This window comes from Bubalus kerabau, chromosome 10, assembly GCF_029407905.1.
Source record: "Bubalus kerabau isolate K-KA32 ecotype Philippines breed swamp buffalo chromosome 10, PCC_UOA_SB_1v2, whole genome shotgun sequence".
Taxonomy (NCBI): domain Eukaryota; kingdom Metazoa; phylum Chordata; class Mammalia; order Artiodactyla; family Bovidae; genus Bubalus; species Bubalus kerabau.
The window spans coordinates 6067197-6088437 of record NC_073633.1 but is presented as its reverse complement, the minus strand read 5'-3'; the positions used below and the strand labels follow the sequence as shown (position 1 = coordinate 6088437).

Sequence of the window (21241 nt, the reverse complement as noted above, 5' to 3'; positions counted from 1 at the left end):
ACACTACGTCTTACAAAAGAGGAAGATTCTGAATAGCACTCGGTAATCTCCAGCATACTAAGAATATTATTCATCTGTAACGTCCCGCAATTCCATATACTTCCAACATAACTTCCTAATATCTCAGTAACGTTTATATATATATATATATATAAACGTTGTCTAGTTAAAATGAACAAGAGGAAAGTCCTTTCTTAAGAGACCCAAGGCAATAAATTCAAAGAACAGTGGGAAACGGAGGCAGCAAACAAAGAAAAGCCAGAGAGTGCCCTTTCTCTGACTTGCCATTTGTCCAGGTGAGACAGCACCTAGTTGGCAGTGGCAGAGGTGGTAATAGGGTGAGAAATGGGGCATAATCCCTACCATCAAGGAGTTTTCAATCAAGTGGGAGATATTATTAAGAGAAAAACACAAGGTAGTATTCCTTACCTGTCTTCTGTGAAACCTGTATGCGGGTCAAGAAGCAACAGTTAGAACTGGACATGGAACAACAGACTGGTTCCAAATTGGGAAAGGAGTACATCAAGACTGGATATTGTCATCCTGCTTATTTAACTTATATGCAGATGCCACTCTGGATGAATCACAAGCTGGAATCAAGACTGTCAGGAGAAATAACAATAACTTCAGATATGCAGATGATACTACCATTATGGTAGAAAGCCAAGACAAATTAAAGGGCCTGTTGATGAAAGTGAAAGAGGAGACTGAAAAAGCTGGCTTAAAACTCAACATTCAAAAACTAAGATCACCGCATCCAGTCCAATCACTTCATGGCAAATAGATGGGGAAACAATGGAACCAGGGACAGACTTTATTTTCTTGGGCTCCAAAAGCACTGTGGACAGTGAATGCAGCCATGAAATTAAAAGACGCTTGCTCCTTGAAGAAAAGCTATGACAAACCTAGACAGTACTTTAAAAAGCAGACATTACTTTGCCTATAAAGGTCTGTCTAATCAAAGCTATGGTTTTTCCAGTAGTCATGTATGGATGTGAGAGCTGGACAATAAAAAAGGCTGAGAGCTAAAGAATCGATGCCTTTGAACTGTGGTGTTGGAGAAGACTCTTGAGAGTCCCTTGGACTGCAAGATCAAACCAGTCAATCTTAAAGGAAACCAATCCTGAATATTCACTGGAAAGACTGATGTTGAAGCTGAAGCTCCAATACTTTAGCCACCTGACATGAAGAGCCGACTCATTGGAAAAAGACCCTGATGCTGGGAAAGACTGAAGGCAGAAGGAGAAGGGGATGACAGAGGATGAGATGCTTGGAAGGCATCACTGACTCAATGGACATGAGTTTGAGCAACTCTGGGAGATGGTGAAGGACAGAGAAGCTTGGCATGCTGCAGTCCATGGGGTCGCAAAGAGTCAGACACTACTGAGCAACTGAACAGCAAGAATTTCCAATGCGTGGTAGGAGTAAGCCTAGGGCATTTCTGGGGGATGAGAGGAAGCTTTAGGAAAGACATCTCAGTCAGATGGTAAGGAAGTGCAGGATCTCCAGGTAAAAATCAGGCACGAAAGACAAGAAGGGTATTCAAGCCAGCGAAGCAGAGGGTACATCACGAGACACTACAGTACAGGTAAGGAGCTGCAGGTAGGTGAGTGTAGTGTTCATGAACCTGTAGTGCAGGTTTGGGTGGAGGATGGGTGGGGGACTAAAGAGAAGAATTACAGTGCAAGAAAAGCTCTAGAACAACAAAGGGCCACACTTCTTAAAGGATCTTGTAAACCTTGTTACGGAATTTCTGAATTTTTCCTTAGAGATTCATTAAAGAATTTGAAGCCACAGAGAAGACATTCTTAAAGTAGTATTTCTGAAACAAAACTACAATTGCAAGGGGGAAAACATGGGAGGGAGCAAGAGCAAAGACAGGAAGACCAATCAGAAAGTTTTTACAGAAATCCAGGTTCCCATGCTGGCACTTCAACCAGGATTCAGGGCTGGGGACTGGTGCTAGAAGGGTAAGAGATGACCACAGTCCTGCAGACACACTGCTCTCCCTGCTTAGTTATGAGCAGTGGTTCTTTTCACTCTCAAAAGTATCCTAGGTTGGATGGTTAATTACACAGTCACATTAGCTATTAAGAACTGAGAGACTTCATGATTTGTCAGCTCTGAGAAGGGAGATGATGGATTTGGTGATGACACCCTAGCTTAAAGTGCAGCATTCACCAAGGTATTCAAGAAGAAGGGCAGACACCTCTTATGCAACCGTAAGAACATCCTAAAGGGTACACAGACAACAGAGAGTTTTAAGGGGCTTAATTCTAGGATCCTCAACTTCCATATACATTTTTCTTCCCATTTTTATTGAGAAATTATTGACACACACAACTAAGTTTAAAGCATTCAACACAACGGTGTAATTTATATATATTGTGAAATGATAACTGCAACAGGTTCAGCTAACGTTCACCTTCTCGCATACACACAATAAAAAGAAAAGAAAAAAAATAGTTCTCCTTTTGATGAGAACTCTTAGGATTTGCTCTCTTCACACACACATTCTTTCTAGACCTGATCTACTGGGCACAGTTCTCCCCACCACCCTCCCCTTTCACAAACACTCCTTTCCCATTTACAGTAGGGAGGCACCTCTCACCCTTTCAGATTCTCTAGAGCACACTGCCCCAGGATGTGGAAAATCCTCGAGCAGAAAAATACCAGTGTTTTAAATACCAGTGTTAGCAAAGTTTACTTCAATAAAACACTCTTCAACCAGAAGATCAGGGCGTTCTGTCTTTCCGAACCTTACATGTCCTTTTGGTGAGGTCTAGACAGAGTAAGAAAAGTATGGTATTTTGCTCCTTGGCGAGGTTGTTCTGAACTCAGGTATATTATAGAACAAGGCAACAAAAGGAATGGTGATTTTTGTTTAATGGTCTTGCAACTTCCACCATCCAGCTATTATCAAAATACATAAAAAATATAGCTAGGTCAGGAGATAGAGATTCATAGAAAAAAACAAATCAAAGCCCCAGAAAACCTATCACATCTAAGTGACAAAACACTGTGCCTTATCTGTCTATACTCATCTAGAAATCAAATTCCAAGGTGAAATACTTGTCACAGGACACATGTTAACATTTTTATTTAAACTGCAAAATATAGCATACATGCTGGTTTAGCTGAGTGGTTTGATAACTGGTTTTGCCAAAGTAAAAGTTGGACTCTTTTTATAAATTGGATGAACTAAATCTGCAGCTCCATACTTCTGATGAAAATACAAATATGCAAGTAGATAAAAGCATTTTACCAAAAATCATATATTGGCAAATGTTCATTAAAATGAACAATTTTTAATTTCCTAATCCTTTCAAATCAAAATAGACTACATCAGGTGCCTCTAAGTAAAAGAGAAAAAAAATAACAAATACTGCTTTGATAAATCTTGGTAAAGCATTTTTAATACATCTCCCAGAAACTGTGAAGTTGAATTACTCTAATGATTACAAACTGTTTGCCACTCGGTAAGTTTTGAACCCCTTGTTTTCAAACTAAACTAAAGCAGAGCCCGCTGAGTGGTCTGAGATGCCCTTGCTCTCAGGGCAGGTTGAGAGGGGATGGCGATGGCTACAGCGCCTCTGAGACGCCTAACAGATTACGGAAAATAAGTTTAGATGGCAGGTCACTTGGAGGGGGGGGGGGCATATAACTCAGAGAGATCAAAGAACTGAGTGATCTTCCTTTATCAAAACTCCTTCCTTTTCAATCTACCTCCTTCAGTAGATAAGGTTACTCAGTGCTCATCCTTATAAAGACAAGAAATAGGAATAAAACTGATGCTGACCCCTGTCTCACACCAGGAGTATATTATAATCATCCAGGGGTATGTGAGCTAACTGAGAAGAAGCAGTCCAGTATTTTATCAAGATGCACTTCCAATAAATATTCACTTTTTAAGTTTAAGAATTATTAAAATGTATAATACTTTGCTGTTTTAATTGATAGCCATAGTAATAATAAATATTCTTAAGGCTTATTAATAAAGCCTTAAAGTTTCAGGAAATAAACTTTTAAAATTTCAATTTTTAAAATAAATAAATAAAATTTCAATTTCTAAAAATGGTAAAATGTGTAGCTACTAGATGACATGGGCAATAAATTAATATTAAAATACTTCAATATAGAAAAAATAAAATAAAATGTTAATTTCTATATATAATATTGTTATGGATAAATATATTTTGTTAATAAAATACAATGAGAGAATTCTATGAAGAAAGCAGAATAAAAATTTAAAAACATAAAAGAAATAAAGAAAGTTCTCTTGACTTTTAATGTAAAACTTTTTTAAAGGTTGAGGATGAGTACCAAAATTACCATGACATAGATTCATTTAAGACTATACATTTAAGATTCACTTAAGAATAATGCAACAGATTTTACAATGTCAGTGCTTATGATAAACCAAAAACTTGTATCTATTTAAATGTAGGATAAAATTTTCATTCTCAACCTAAAATTATACAAAGGTGCATAGCTTTTTTCTTTAATCTAGAAAATCATTACTCTCGAGAACATTTGGAAAAAAAAAGAGAGCAGGTCTGGAGGTATGACGATGACTTCAGTTTTGAATATATGGGCTAGAGGGACCTAATCAAAGGGACCATCAAAGGACAGAATAAGAGCTAACACTCAGGCCACACTGATCATACAGCTTCAAGCACTAGTCTGGGTGTTTACAGACTCCTTTACCCTGAACTACCACCCTGATACTATTATTCGAGTTGATACTATTACTATCCCACTTTATAAGTAGGGAAACTGAGGGAATGCCTCACAGTTCTCCCAAGTAGTAAAGGCTGTAAGAACCCAGACAGTCTGAATGCAGTCTGTATGCTGTATACGGTATGATGCCTTGAGATGTCTGAGTTGGTGATACAAATCTGAGGAAAAACTGAGCCTTTAGATAGACATTTAAATCATTCAGCAGATAAAATTACGTAGGAAGAGTGACATAATCACCAACAGGAAAATGAGAGCTTCAGTGGTAAGGATTCCTATAAAGACACTTTGGGTGCTCCCTTTCAGGCCCCCGGACTCATGAAGAACCTCAAGTCATGTCCTCCCCTCCCCGCCAGGTACCCTTGATATGTTGTCATCAGTCCTCCCAGGTTACTCCACTGTTCATGACACTCTTTATAAAGTCAGGAGGCTACTGAAGAAATCATGTTTAGGAAAAGGCAGAGGAAAAGTGATGCTAAAGAAGACTGAACAGGAACAACCAAAAGAAAACTCAAAAAGAGAAAAACAAGGAGCATGTGTTGTCAGAAGAGCAAAATAAGATTTCAAGAACTGAGTCAATGCAATAGAAAGATTAAGGAAGATAAGGGCTTAAAGTTTCACCTGGATATAGCAACTCATGACTACCCTGAGCACCATTTCAGTATGATGGGTATCAAAGCTGAACTGCTAAAAGTTTATGAATGGGATCTGAGAAGTAGAGGCAATGAATTTATGCAAAGCTTTCTGCAGTTCAGGTGTGACACAGGGAGTTAATACAGCAGTAGACAAAGGAGTGCATGCGAGTAGGAGAAGGATGTTTTTAAAGGAAAGACACTTAAACATGCCCAAATCTTGATGGAATAAAGGGAACACAGGAGAAGGCTGCAGATGCAGAAGCAAAATCCAGGAGAGAGGCATTGGGGCTCCTCCACTGAGGAGGGAAAAGGATGATTAAGAAGCAACTAGGAGTCCCTTGACCCACTCCAGTACTCTTGCCTGGAAAATCACATGGATGGAGGAGCCTGGTAGGCTGCAGTCCATGGGGTCGCTAAGAGTTGGATACAACTGAGCGACTTCACTTTCACTTTTCACTTTCATGCATTGGAGAAGGAAATGGCAACCCACTCCAGTCTTCTTGCCTGGAGAATGCCAGGGACAGGGGAGCCTGGTGGGCTGCTGTCTATGGGGTTGCACAGAGTTGGACACGACTGAAGTGACTTAGCAGTAGCAGCAGCAAGAGTCCCTTGAACTGCAAGGAGATCCAACCAATCCATCCTAAAGGAGATCAGTCCTGAGTGTTCATTGGAAGGGCTGATGTTGAAATTGAAACTCCAATACTTTGGCCACCTGATGTGAGGAACTGACTCATTTGAAAAGACCCTGATGCTGGGAAAGATTGAGGGCAGGAGGAGAAGGGGACAACAGAGGGTGAGATGGTTGGATGGCATCACTGACTCAATGGGCATGAATTTGGGTAAACTCTGGGAGTGGGTGATGGACAGGGAGGCCTGGTGTGCTGCGGTCCATGGGGTCGCAGGAGTCGGACACGACTGAGCGACTGAACTGAACTGAAGTGTGTGCAGAGGGTTAAGAAGCTGGGAAGTTTCCATCTGATTGCTTTTATTGTCTCAGTGAAGAGAAGAGTTCACTGGGGGAAAGGGCATTCATGTGCTGGCTGAATCTGTAATGCAAGGTTGTCTCCCTCCTTCTTTGACTTCAGATCCGGCAGGTTGAATTCTATATTCTGAGAAAACCTCTAACTAGGTAAAATCTGCATTTGAAGGAGTAATTTGTAGAGAAGCCTCAAGCTAACATTAAAATAGAATATGGGAACTCCTGCGGTGGACCTATGCCTAAGACTCAGCGGTCCCAGTGGAGGGGGCCCAGGTTCCATCCCTGGTCAGGGAACTAGACCCTGCATACCGCAATGAAGATTAAAGATCCCACATGCCACACTAAGACCCGCACACCCAAATAAGCAAAATAAATAAATATTTAAAGTAAAATCGGACATGATTATAACTATTAATTTTAAAACCAGAAGTAGTAATAGGATATCACATTTACTCAACATCAACAAAACGGATCTTCAAAAATCTCCAGAGGTGTTTAAGAGTCCAGAGCTTATTTGATTTTCTCTCCTTTCCTCCAGACCATTTCCTTCTTTCCTCTACTTCACCTTTTAAAAATATATTATCACCAGCAATATTTTCTTCCATCCTAGTTTCAACAGGAAAAGTATTCAAAATGTTTAAAACTATATAATACACAACGACCTTTTAAGTGTTCTCTAATTTGATCCTACAACAATCTTGAATGTCGGGGCAAGGAAAGCATCTCAGGATTCAGAAAAATGAAGTGACTTGACCTTTCTTAAGAGCAGACCTGGGGCTCGACCTGTCTTGTGGCTCCAAAGGCAGTTATCTGTTCCGCTACCGCTCCACATTCCATTTACAGTAACAAAGGCAGCTCGTGCTTCCTTTCAGCTTCAGGGTAATTTCAAACTTGCCCAACTACTAAAGTGAAGAAGCCTATATTAAAAGCCCAATTCTCTGCCTATCTTGAACAGATCTCACTCCCTCCCTCATAATAAGGAATCTAGATAATCCTTGAAGCAGCAACTAATGTACTCATAGACTTCTGTGGATGTACACATGCAGTCCTAATCACAGAAATTCTGCACCCCTGCAGGAGGATATGTGCTAATATTACCCAGAGAAGTAACAAGTGTCTCGGGTTTCTGCCTAATGCAGTGAACCCAAACAAGAAAGCCCTCATGTTTCCACTGAGCAAGCAAAATAGAATTCTCCCCACAGTAACCACATGCATTGGTTTCTTCTTGATGTTGCAACAAATGACCATAAACTTGTGGCTTGCTGCTGCTGCTAAGTCACTTCAGTCATGTCCGACTCTGTGCGGACACGACTTCCCCATAGACGGAAGCCAACCAGGCTCCCCCATCCCTAGGATTCTCCAGGCAAGAACACTGGAGTGGGTTGCCAGTTCCTGCTCCAATGCATGAAAGTGAAAAGGGAAAGTGAAGTCACTCAGTTGTGTCCGACTCTTCGAGACCCCATGGACTGCAGCCTACCAGGCTCCTCCGCCCATGGGATTTTTCCAGGCAAGAGTACTGGAGTGGGGTGCCATTGCCTTCTCCGAAATTTGTGGCTTAAAACAGCAGAAATTTATTATCTTACAATTCTGAAGGCCAAAAGTCCAAAATGATCTCAGTGGGTATATAAGAGACTGAAGGTCTGTGTCCACTACAAGTTTACATGTTAAAGCCCCAATCCCCTATGTATCCGTGTGTGCTCAGTCATGTCTAACTCTTTGTGACCCCATAGACTGTAGCCCACCAGGCTCCTCTGTCCATGGGGTTTTCCAGGCAAGAATACTGGAGTGGGTTGAAGAATCCCTCCTCCAAGGGATCCTCCCGACCCAGGGATCGATCCCCCATCTCCTGCATCTCCTGCATCGGCAGGTGGGTTCTTTACCACTGAACCACCTGGGGTGATGGTATTTGGAGGTAGGGCCTTTGGGAGGTAATTAGGTCAGGGAGGAATGGGATTAGTGCTCTTATAAGAAAGCTCTTATATAAACCACATGAAACTACGTGGTATAATTTCAGCAGTCATCTGTCTGAAACCTGGAAAAGGACCCTCACCAGAACCCAACCATGTTGGCACTCTGCTTTCAGACTTTCAGCCTCTAGAACTGTGAGAAATCAATGCTTCTTGCTTAAACAACCCAGCCTCCGGTAATTTGTTAAAGCAGCCCAAACTGACTAAGACACTGGGCTTAAAACTTAAGTGTAGGCAGGGCTGTGCTCCTTCTGGTAGAACCTGGGGAGAACCTTTGCTTTGCCTTTTCCAACTTTTAGAGGCCACCTGCCTTCCTGGTATCAAGGCCTCCTTTCAGTAAATGCACCACTTTGACCTCTGTGTCCACTGTCACATCTCCTCTGACCCTCTTGCCTTCTCTTTCATGTGTAAGAATACATGTAACTATATTGGTCCCACCTGGGTAATCTCCCAGTCACAAGATCCTTAATTTAGTCACATCTGCCAAGTCCCTTTTGCCACAAAGAGTGACACATCCACAGGTGCTGGGGATTAGGACACTGAGCGGAGAGAGCGGGTACCCACTTGAACTGAAGCGGCCCCAAGTGGAGCTGCTGGTCACGGGCCACGAGGGAAACAGGAAGGAGCTCCCGGGAGCAGCCACTCAACGGGTGGCAGGCAGGCCCAGAGCACACTGGAGGGCGTCCACTCTCCTGACAGTGCTGCTGCTCAAGACTGAGGGTTAATACTTGAAGAGAATTTTAAAAATTTACAGCTAGTGAGTGGCATGGTCATTAGACAAAACTGATGTGTTCTTGTAATCCCTATGACAGACTGCCTCACATCCAGCTTCCATCAAGGCTGGTCCAGATATAAAAAGGACATATTCCACACAGACCAGTCTGGATTAAGAACGAACCACTGGGACAACCCAGAGGGATGGTACGGGGAGGGAGGAGGGAAGAGGGTTCAGGATGGGGAACACGTGTATACCTGTGGTGGATTCATGTTGATATATGGCAAAACCAATACAATATTGTAAAGTTAAAAAAAAAAAAAAAACAAACCTGATAACCCAGTTCAGAGCAGAAGAGAAAGGAGGTTCTAGATCCAGGCTAAGGTTGACTGCTTTCACCATTGCCATTTTTAGAAAAAGAAACTGCAAGTCCATGAACTCCACGGTGCATCTAAAAGCAAGCCTGAGGTAAGGCCGGAAGCACTGTGTTAACTCAGTCTCAGTAAATGTGTCTTCATGAAGAACTGTTTTTATTATGCTGAGATTCTTTTACAGACCCCTCCTGAGAAGTGAAGAAATTAGGAAGCCCAGAGTGTTCCAAATCAAGTCAGCTATACCTCAGAGAGACATCAGCCTTAACAAGGCGTGTTTCTATCCTGAATACTCATTGGAAGGACTGATGCTGAAGCTTCAATACTTTGGCCATTGATGCGAAGAGCCAACTCATTGGAAAAAACTCTGATGCTGGGGAAGACTGAGGGCAGGAGGAGAAAGGGGCAACAGAGGATGAGATAGTTGGATGGAATCACCGACTCAATGGATACGAATCTGAGCAAACTCCGGAAGATAGTGGAGGACAGGGAAGCCTGGCGTGCTGCAGACCACGGGGTCACAAAGAGTCGGACACAACTGAGCAACTGAAAAACAACAAGTACTCTTTACACATATAGAACATCTAAATCTAGGCATTTGCTACATACATTTCCCAGGACTTGGTTCCATGGAATATACAGTTTAATAAAATTTGAATTTTTTCATTTAACATTCCAGGCATGAAACCCCCTTTCCTCAGAATTCCTCATCTTATATACATTTAAGTCAGGACATTATTGTACTGAATAACTGGAAGATCTTAAAAACATGAAGACTTGGATTTGAATTCTGATCTTAATACTTGCTGATTATGTGACCTTGGGGACATTGTTTAACCATTTTAGCTTCCTTTTCTTCATCTCTGATGGTAGAGTAACAATATTTAACCTGAACAGTTGTTCTGGGTATGTAATGAACATAAGAAAATGTTCAACAGTTGCTGGTGTATTGATGACAATGATGATGATTGCTGATACATCTGGATTGAGGCCTGTTGGTTATTTCTGTTCTCCAGGAGAGAAAACAAGTTCCCTGTGATGTGGGGTCTACCTGTCACAGGGACATATTTATCAGGCATAAATGTATGTACTAGTTGCTCAGTCATGTCTGACTCTTTGTGACCCCCATGGACTGTAGCTCGCCAGGCTCCTCTGACCATAGAATTCTCTAGGCAAGAATACTGGAGTGGGTAGCCATTCCCTTCTCCAGGGATCTTCCTGACCCAGGGATTGACTCCTGAATTACAGGCAGATTCTTGACCATCTGAGCCACCAGGGAAGCCCCCTGTTGCTGTCTAATTCTCTAGGGTAGCTGCCCATCTTCTCATGCAACACACACCTATTCCCTGAGATGGGCATAAAGCCCTCCATAACCTTTCCTCGTCAGTTCTGCAGCCACTGCCAGTCTAACTCACTTATAGACACATCCTTACACTTGGACCACACCTGGATGACTAGCAGTGCTGCAGGCTGCCTCCTGCATTGCAGGCGGATTCTTTACTGTCTGAGCCACCAGGAAAGCCCTCTACTCCCCCCATCCCCAGCCAAAGTTCAGGCATGGCCCCAAAGCATGATCCACTGCTGATGGAGGGAGGGAGAGGGAGAGCTTTTCTCTGATGCACCCATCTCTTTTTCCTGTCCTCTTTCTTCCTTTCATCCCGATCCACTGCTGATGGAGGGAGGGGGAGGGAGAGCTTTTCTCTGATGCACCCATCTCTTTTTCCTGTCCTCTTTCTTCCTTTCATCCCCAATTCCTCTCCCCAGTCTCTTTGCACTGGCTTCAAGAGTTGATCTAAGTGGTACCCATTAGGACCTCAAAGTCTTCTATGTAGGTCTTAATTACATACAAAATCCTTACACAGGCATTGTTCATTAAAATAAACTTCTGGGCACAGAAAAAGAGAAAAGCAATAAACAAAATCCAATCTAATGGACAGTAATTCAGGCATATTCACAGAAATAATTCCTCTATTTTTAAGACAAAGACTTTTCACCACGTCCCATGCTATTCTAACATCGGATTGTGCTTAAACTCTTATTTACCATAAGTAACTATGGGATACGAAGGGCTGTTTCTACTAGTATAGAGAGTAAGTAGGGAAATATGAAGTGCCAATACTGACAATCCCCTCAAAGACTTACAGCTGGGGGGTTGCCCTTCTGGAGTGAGGGAGGTCCCAACACCTATCTCAAAATCCAAGAGAACCATGTCAGGAACGGAATCATGTCTTCCTTCCCAGACACACTCTACCAACCCTCCAGAAATGACAGGCTTTGATCAACCAGTTACCTAAAGGAAGGGTAAATTGTCATGACCTTATTCTCATAACTTCTGACAATTAAAAGGGAAACATTACCGTCTTTCTAAATTCCATATATATATATGTTAGTATACTTACGCATATATATGGAATTTAGAAAGACGGTAATGATAACCCTGTATGTGAGAGAACAAAAGAGACACAGATGTATAGAACAGTCTTTTGGACTCTGTGGGAGAGGGAGAGGGTGGGATGATTTGGGAGAATGGCATTGAAACATGTATAATATCATATAAGAAACGAATCGCCAGTCCAGGTTCGATGCAGGATACAGGAAGCTTGGGGCTGGTGCACTGGGATGACCCAGAGGGATGGTACAGGGAGGGAGGTGGGAGCGGGGTTCAGGATGGGGAACACGTGTACACCCGTGGCGGATTCATGTTGATGTATGGCAAAACCAATACAATACTGTAAAGTAATTAGCCTCCAATTAAAAATAAATAAATTTAAATTGAAAAAAAGGAAAACAATGCATTTAAACATGCAAAGACTAAGTCGTGTTTACAAATCACCTCTATTTTTTCTGAGTTTACTAGAAAGAAACAAATTCAGAAGGCCAAAAAATCATGTGATTTACACATCTGATGTTTTTCCCACATAAAAAACATGCCTTAAATAAGTTTTATCCTTCATATTATGTATTTTCTCTTAAACCTGTATCACAAATGCCAACTCTTAGAAATAAAGGTAACGGAAAAATAAATTTTGATCTTAACAAGCCCTAGAAAACTTTAAATAAACTATCAATACCACCTTCTAATTCTTTTGCAATGATACAAGCCATTGTTTGAAATTCTCTAGCTTTTCACATTTTTTTCTTTGGAATGTTAAAAAAAAAAAAAATATAAGGTCTATACAATCTTAGCAAGACAGTCAATCTTTCCAGGCAAGGTCTGACATACAAAATCAGGAAACTGAACTTCCCTCTGCTAGGAAAAATGTTATTTCAAAAATATGAAGGTAATACAAGTTATCTTCTATAGCCTTCAATTTAATCTCTCAGTATAGATTTACAGTTTTGCTATGTTGACTTATAGTCATACAAGACAGAATTCAGTGACCTTCTGAATATGTCCATTCCCTTTGAAGTACGTATTAATGACCACTTGCCTTTACAAAGCAATTCCTTCCTACAGAAAGCTAAGTAACACACCCAATTTTTTATTCCTACTTTGTGAAATCTTCTTGCGAAACAGAACAAGCTTGTTATGGAAAAAGCTCAAGAACATATTACTATCAACAGCATTCCATTTGCCTGCCTCTTCTCATCCTAGCATGCTCTTCAGAGCAGAACAAGAAACCCCACTCAGATAATCAATGAACCGCAATGAACAGACCCCAGACCCAGATGACTCAGTGGAGGCTAGGAGAACTGAGGAAGAAAGAAGAGAAAATCTATTTTAACAGGCATATAAAAAAATGAAAGGTCAAATATGGTATTTTTAAGGTAAGCATATAAGCATTATAAGCATAAGCCTTTCTAGCTCAGGTTAAGATCTGTCTTAGACTTTTAAGCCAAAAGTCATTTTAATGGATATACTTTCATATCTCAAAACCCTCACCTTCAAAATCTTTCCTCTTTTCATCATCCAAGACAGCTTTTCAACCTTATAACCAAATAGAATCTACACTAACCAATTTGCTAAGTTTGTTAATAACTCTCTACCATCCAACCAGTCAGGAAGATCTTGAGTTAAATCCTCCTGAACAAATGACATCCAACACCAAAAGCTTGGTTGCCTTTATTACTCTTATTTCATCAAGCTTATGAATGAAAACCTCTACTTAGTTTATCTTATAATTGCTTGTCCAACTTATAAAACTTAGATAGGCATCTTTTTACACTGTATTTCTTTTAAATACTCTTTAACCATTTACTTTCCTAAAAAGCAGTAATAACCACAAGGAGCTTAGCCTGGTGTTCTGTGACAACCCAGAGGAGTGGGATTGGGACGGGGGTGGTGCGGGGGGGAGGGTAGAAGGGAGGCTCAAGAGGGAGAGGATTTGTGTATATTTATAACTGACTCGTGTTGTTGTACAGCAGAAACCCACACAGCATTGTAAGGCAATTATCCTCCAATTAAAATTTTTTTTTTAATTTTAAAAAACAATAATACCTATCACTATAAGACATTAGTCATTCGGCTCCTAACACATTAAATGGCTAATTCAGTCCTCCTAACAACACAAAGGGAAAGTACTCTCTATAATATAATTGTAAAAAACAGAAACCATGTAGCCACCTATAAAGTGGCTATACAAACTGTGAATCCTACAACTCTACAGACTTTTGGCAGAAGAGGGAGAAAATGCAAAGAAATTAGCAATGGAAAACATGTTTAAGTTTTTCAGTTACAAGAAAAGCCAGAGATACTATGAAATTTATAACCAGAAGATTTAACATGGAGTCGCTGTACTCACCGTCTGATGGCTTCTGTCACAGTAACGCAGCCCAAAATAATCCACCTCCACAAGGTTTATGTGACGAAATACATGCTCAAGGACAACGGAGCCTTTCGTTGACTTCTGCAAAAATAATTCACAGGTTGTGTCTTTTTTTTTAATAAGGTGTCTTGTCTTTCTCAGTGGGACGCAGCCACAGTTCTCATCTTTTATTAGCTTTGCTCACATGAAAACAATTTTATTAGCCCATAGTTCCCTCTTTAAGTTTTGCCTCAATTACAAAGAGATTTAAGTTTTAAATAAATACTTCTGAAAGACAATTTTAAATTATTATTTGTTATAAATTAATGAGATGCTTTTCTTATGAGACTAAAATATCAAGACAAAATTATTATTTTAATAAAGATAATAGCTTATATGAAGTGCATTTAATAAATTCATCAAAAAAATTTACTTTGGTTAAAATCCCATACTTCTCTCAGTTTAAAAAGCAATTTTCACCAGGATCCTTACTCCCACAACTAATGCAGAAGATATATAAAGTTAAAATAGCAATTTTTTTTAAACTTTATTTTATTTTTAAACTTTACAATATTGTATTGGTTCTGCCATACATCAAAATGAATCCGCCACAGGCGTACACGTGTTCCCCATCCTGAACCCTCCTCCCTCCTCCCTCCCCATACCATCCCTCTGGGTCATCCCAGTGCACCAGCCCCAAGCATCCAGTATCGTGCATCAAACCTGGACTGGCGACTCGTTTCATATATGATATTATACATATTTCAATGCCATTCTCCCAAATCATCTTACCCTCTCCCTCTCCCACAGAGTCCAAAAGACTGTTCTATACATCAGTGTCTCTTTTGCTGTCTCGTACACAGGGTTATTGTTATCATCTTTCTAAATTCCATATATATGCTTTAGTATACTGTATTGGTGTTTTTCTTTCTGGCTTACTTCACTCTGTATAATACGCTCCAGTTTCATCCACCTCATTAGAACAAACACATGAAAAGATGCTCAACATCACTCATTATCAGAGAAATGCAAATCAAAACCACTATGAGGTACCATTTCACGCCAGTCAGAATGGCTGCGATCCAAAAGTCTATAAGTAATAAATGCTGGAGAGGATGTGGAGAAAAGGGAGCCCTCTTACACTGTTGGTGGGAAAGCAAACTAGTACAGCCACTATGGAGAACAGTGTGGAGATTCCTTAAAAAACTGGAAATAGAACTGCCTTATGATCCAGCAATCCCACTGCTGGGCATACACACTGAGAAAACCAGAATTGAAAGAGACATGTGTAAAATAGCAATTTTTAATGGGCTTCCCTTGTGGCTCAGCTGGTAAAGAATCTGCCCGCAATGCAGGAAACCTGGGTTAGATCTCTGGGTTGGGAAGATCCCCTGGAGAAGGGAAAGGCTACCCACTCCAGTATTCTGGCCTGGAGAATTCCAGGGACTATACAGTCCATGGGGTTGCAAAGAGTCAGACACAACTAAGCAACTTTCACACACACAGAGCCAAAGTTTTTAAAATTTTTATCTCATATTGCTTAATAAGGTTTTATGTTTTATTTTTTAATTGAAATAAAGTTGGCATACAATATCGCATTAGTTTCCAGTATACTATATGATTTGACATTTGCATACATTATGAAATGATCACCATGATAAGTTTCAGTTCAGTTCAGTTCAGTTGCTCAGTCGTGTCTGACTCTTTACGACCCCATGAATCGCAGCACGCCAGGCCTCCCTGTCCATCACCAACTCCCGGAGTTCACTCAGACTCACATCTATCAAGTCGGTGATGCCAACCAGCCATCTCATCCTCTGTCATCCCCTTCTCCTAGTGCCCCCAAATCCCTCCCAGCATCAGAGTCTTTTCCAATGAATCAACTCTTCGCATGAGGTGGCCAAAGTACTGGAGTTTCAGCTTTAGCATCATCCCTTCCAAAGAACACCCAGGACTGATCTCCTTTAGAATTGACTGGTTGGATCTCTTTGCAGTCCAAGGAACTCTCAAGAGTCTTCTCCAACACCATAGTTCAAAAGCATCAATTCTTCGGCGCTCAGCTTTCTTCACAGTCCAACTCTCACATCCATACATGACCACTGGAAAAACCATAGCCTTGACTAGACGGACCTTTGTTGGCAAAGTAATGTCTCTGTTTTTGAATATGCTATCTAGGTTGGTCATAACTTTCCTTCCAAGGAGTAAGCGTCTTTTCATGGCTGCAGTCACCATCTGCAGTGATTTTGGAGCCCAAAAAAATAAAGTTTGACACTGTTTCCACTGTTTCCCCATCTATTTCCCATGCAGTGATGGGACCAGATGCCATGATCTTTGTTTTCTGAATGTTGAGCTTTAAGCCAACTTTTTCACTCTCCACTTTCACTTTCATCAAGAGGCTTTTGAGTTCCTCTTCACTTTCTGCCATAAGGGTGGTGTCATCTGCATATCTGAGGTTATTGATATTTCTCCCGGCAATCTTGATTCCAGCCTGTGCTTCCTCCAGCCCAGCGTTTCTCATGATGTACTCTGCATATAAGTTAAATAAGCAGGGTGACAGTATACAGCCTTGACATACTCCTTTTTCTATTTGGAACCAGTCTGTTGTTCCATGGAGAAGGCAATAGCACCCCACTCCCGTACTCTTGCCTGGAAAATCCCATGGACAGGGGAGCCTGGTGGGCTGCCGTCTATGGGGTCGCACAGAGTCGGACACAACTGAAGCGACTTAGCAGCAGCAGCAGCAGCTGTTGTTCCATGTCCAGTTTTAACTGTTGCTTCCTGACCTGCATATAGGTTTCTCAAGAGGCAGATCAGGTGGTCTGGTATTCCCATCTCTTTCAGAATTTTCCACAGTTTATTGTGATCCACATAGTCAAAGGCTTTGACATAGTCAATAAAGCAGAAATAGATGCTTTTCTGGAACTCTCTTGCTTTTTCCATGATCCAGTGGATGTTGGCAATTTGATCTCTGGTTCCTCAGCCTTTTCTAAAACAAGCTGGAACATCAGGAAGTTCACAGTTCACATATTGCTGAAGCCTGGCTTGGAGATTTTTGAGCATTACTTTACTAGTGTGTAAGATGAATGCAATTGTGTGGTCTTTTTAGCATTCTTTGGCATTGTCATTCTTTGGGATTGGAATGCAAACTGACCTTTTTCAGTCCTGTGGCCACGGCTGAGTTTTCCAAATTTGCTGGCATATCGAGTGCAGCACTTTCACAGCATCGTCTTTCAGGATTTGAAATCGCTCAACTGGAATTCCATCACCTCCACTAGCTTTGTTCGTAGTGATGCTTTCTAAGGCCCACTTGACTTCACATTCCAGGATGTCTGGCTCTAGGTGAGTGATCATACCATCGTGATTATCTGGGTCGTGATTCCCGCACACAGTTACTACAACATTATTGACCATATTCCTTATGCTGTATATTACATCTTGGTGATTATTTATTTTAATTGGAAGAAAATTACATTATTGTGATTATTTTGCCACATATCAACATGAATCGGCCACAGATATACAACTGTGAACCCCCCTCCCACCTCTCTCCACCCTATCCCTCTGGGTTATCCCAGAGCACCAGCTTTGGGTTCCCTGCTTCATGCATGGAACTTGCACTGGTCATCTGTTTTACATACGGTAATATACATGTTTCAATGCTATTCTCTCAAATCATCCCACCCTCGCCCTCTCCCAGAGTCCAAAAGTCTGTTCTCTACATATGTGTCTCCTTTTGCTGTCCTGCATGTAGGATTGTTGGTACTAAATTACATATATATATGTATACACATTAATATACTCTGCAATTATTTATTACATAACTGGAGGTCTATATCTCTTAATTCCTTCACCAATTTCACCCCCTCCCTTCTGGCAACCATCCATTTGTCCTCTGTACTACAAATCTATCTTCATTTTGTCTTAGTTTATTCTGTTTTTAGATTCTACAGGCATTTGTCTTTCCCGTCTGACTCATTGCTTTTAGCACAGTATCCTCTAGATCCATCTATACTGTCACAAATAGCAAGGCTTCTTTTTTTAATGGCTGACTAGCATTCGACTGTGTACAGATGCACAACACATCTTTATCCATTCATGTATCAATTTACACTTAGGTTGCTTCTACATCATGGCTACTGTAAATAATGTTGTAATGAACACTGGAGTCTGTATAGCTTTTCAAATCAGTGTTTTTGATTTCTTCATGTAAATAACCAGAAGTGAAATTGATGGATCATATGGCAGTTCTATATTTAATTTTTTTAGAAACCCTCATACTATTGTCCATAGTGGCTGCATCAATTTGCATTCCCACCAGCAATGTACAAAGGTTCCCTTTTCTCCACAGTCTCAGGAACACTTATTATTTGTTGCCTTTTTGATGATAGCCATTCTGACAAGCGTAAGGTGGTATGTCCCTGTGGTTTTGATTTGCATTTCCCTGATCCTTAGTGATACAGAGCTAGTGACATAGAACATCTCCTCACGTGTCTGTTGGCCATTAGCATGTCTTCTTTGGTAAAATATCTATTCAGGTGTTCTGCCTATTTTTAAATTGGGATGTTTGTGTGTTTTTGACATCAAGTTGTATGAGTTTTCTGTGCACCTTGGATATTAACCCTTATTGGATATATTGGTTGCAAATAACCTTCTCTCATTCAGTAAGCTGTCTTTTTATTCTGTTGATATTAATAATTTCCTTTCTGTGAAAAGCTTTTTAGTTTGATACAGTCCCATTTGTTTATTTTTGCTTTTGTTTCCCTTACCTGAGAAGATATTTCCAAAAAATATTTCTCAGACCAATGTTGAAGGGCACATTGTCCATGTTTTCTTTTAAGAGTTTTATGGTTGCAGGTCTTATATTTTCATCTTTAATCAATTTCGAGTTTTTGTATATGCTGTGAGAAAGCAGTCCAATTCGATTCTTTTTCATGTAGCTGTCCAGTTTAACAAAGATTATTGAAGAGGCTGTCTTTCCCCCGTTTTGTATTTTCTTGCCTCCTTTGTCATAGATTATTGTCCACAGCTCAGGTTCATTCCTAGGTTTTCTATTCGGGTTCATCGATCCACATGTCTGTTTTGTGCCAGTACCATATTGTTTTCGTTACTGTAGCTCTGTAGTATAGTTTGAAATTACGGAATGTGATTCCTCCGGGTTTTTTCAACTTACTGCCTTTGTGCTGGGATTCAAAGCGTATCAGGTTTTGCAGTCACTCTTTAGGAGTGGAGTCTTTGTTTTCTACAGCCCTTTAGCTCTCCTGTCTTCAAAACCAGACATTCTGGGGGCTTGTCTTCCCAATGGGCTGGGGAGCTCAAAGCGGGGGCTGCACTTTAGGGGAAAATTTGGCACCAGTGATTATCCTCCTGCTTGTGGGTCACCTTCCCAAGGGGTGTGGGTGTTAATTATACTGAAGCTTTGTCTTTCCTACCCATCTCATTGTGGTTGCTTCTTTACATCTTTACTTGTGGAAAATCTTTTTTGAAACTCTTCAGGTCATTCCCATAGATAGTTGCTCTGTAAACAGGTGTAATTTTCATGTGCCCATGGAAGAGGTGAGCTCAGGGTCCTCCTACTCTACCATCTTGGCCACTACCACCAAGGCTTTCATTTTCAATCCTTACCTAACAAACCTATAATTAAAACCACCAATGTTAATGTTCTGAAAATGTCTTTGTCTAGATATTAGACTTTATCTCTTTCATATAAACACAGACATAAGGAAAATATTTCCCTTGTCTGGTAAATGCTGATACCTATCTAAAACATCTAATCTCTCCCCTTCCCACTGCATATTCTTTAAAGATTATCATCTAACATATTAAATATTATTCACACATAACCATTTAATCAGCAAACATTACTCCATATACACATTAATCTCAAAACGAACCTATTTTGATGGTATACCTACAGATAGATTTTTTCTTCCTTTTTTCTCATCACTGACAGTTACAAGAAATTCCCAAGATGTTACACATTATGAGGCAGGGCTTTGTTCAGTTGTACTTTCTTCAGAGAATTACCATTTCATACATACTCATGTAAGACGAGAACACCACATTGTTTTGAAAAAAATAGATTGTAATATAAGGGAAATGTTTTTGATTAAAAATAAAATGGGTGATAAGAGGTGATAAAATCACACACTGGGAGAAGACAGTGCTTGTTACAAATCCCATAAATTACTTTGGTTAAACTTAATTGGTCTTTTGTTCAAAATCCATTAGATAATTTATAAACAAAAAGCCTTGCTATGAAGTATCTTTAGATTGTTACACATTTTCTACTATAATAACAATGCCACATCCAGAAAATGTCTCTTTGTGCTCATGTACCTCTGTTTTTAACTACAGTAAAAATCTCCTAGTGAAATTACTCTTTCGAAGGATAGGCCTACTTAAATTTACAATGGACACTGCTAAAAAGACCATTACAATTCATGCAAGGAGAGTACATGTCTCAATGCCCTTGCCAACATTTGGATTGAGCAAAATTTTTCCAATCTGACTGAGCAAGAAAGACGGAAGGACTAATTATTTTAATTTGCATTTTCCGGACACTAATCAGTTCAGTTTAGTTCAGTTGCTCAGTCGTGTCTGACTCTTCGCAACCCCATGGACTGCAGTGTGCCAGGCTTCCCTGCCCATCACCAACTCCCGGAGCTTGCTCAAACTCATGTCAATCAAGTCGGTGATGCCATTCAACCATCTCATCCTCTGTTGTCCCCTTTTCCTCCTGCCTTCAATCTTTCACAGCATTGTGGTCTTTTCCAGTGCTTCTTAGCACTTTGGTTAGTTATTCTCTAAATTGAAGTTTATAAGCAAATTCCCTTAAATACTTCTAATACCTGTACATTTTACTTAGTTTATTTAGTTCTTCACTCCATCTGGAAACTATTTCTGTGCTTGGGATGAGGATCTAATTTTGTTTCCAAACGGATAGACAACTATGCCACTATTTACCTAGAAGGCCATCATTTCCCTTTTGACTGAAGCAAATTTATCTTCTACTAAACGAATCCTCATTCTATGCCATGGATTACTCCTAGACTAATCCTTCAAGATTTTATTAACTTTAGTTTAATATAGTCT

The 21241-nt window shown here is 40.4% G+C and overlaps 1 protein-coding gene and 1 long non-coding RNA gene across 8 annotated transcripts in view; one reads left to right on the top strand and one right to left on the bottom strand.

Annotated features, from left to right (window-relative positions):
* EPB41L4A (erythrocyte membrane protein band 4.1 like 4A) overlaps positions 1-21241 on the bottom strand; it is a 283127-nt gene that overhangs the window by 154643 nt on the left and 107243 nt on the right. For all 7 annotated transcript variants that reach the window (XM_055536501.1, XM_055536502.1, XM_055536503.1 and 4 more), the window contains exon 2: positions 14147-14251. In XM_055536501.1, the coding sequence (XP_055392476.1) occupies positions 14147-14251 (105 nt within the window). The remainder of the gene's footprint in view (positions 1-14146; positions 14252-21241) is intronic.
* On the top strand, positions 8946-10120 carry LOC129620791 (uncharacterized). The gene is made up of 3 exons (XR_008698698.1): positions 8946-9075; positions 9448-9501; positions 9589-10120. It is a non-coding gene; the product is annotated as an uncharacterized LOC129620791 (long non-coding RNA).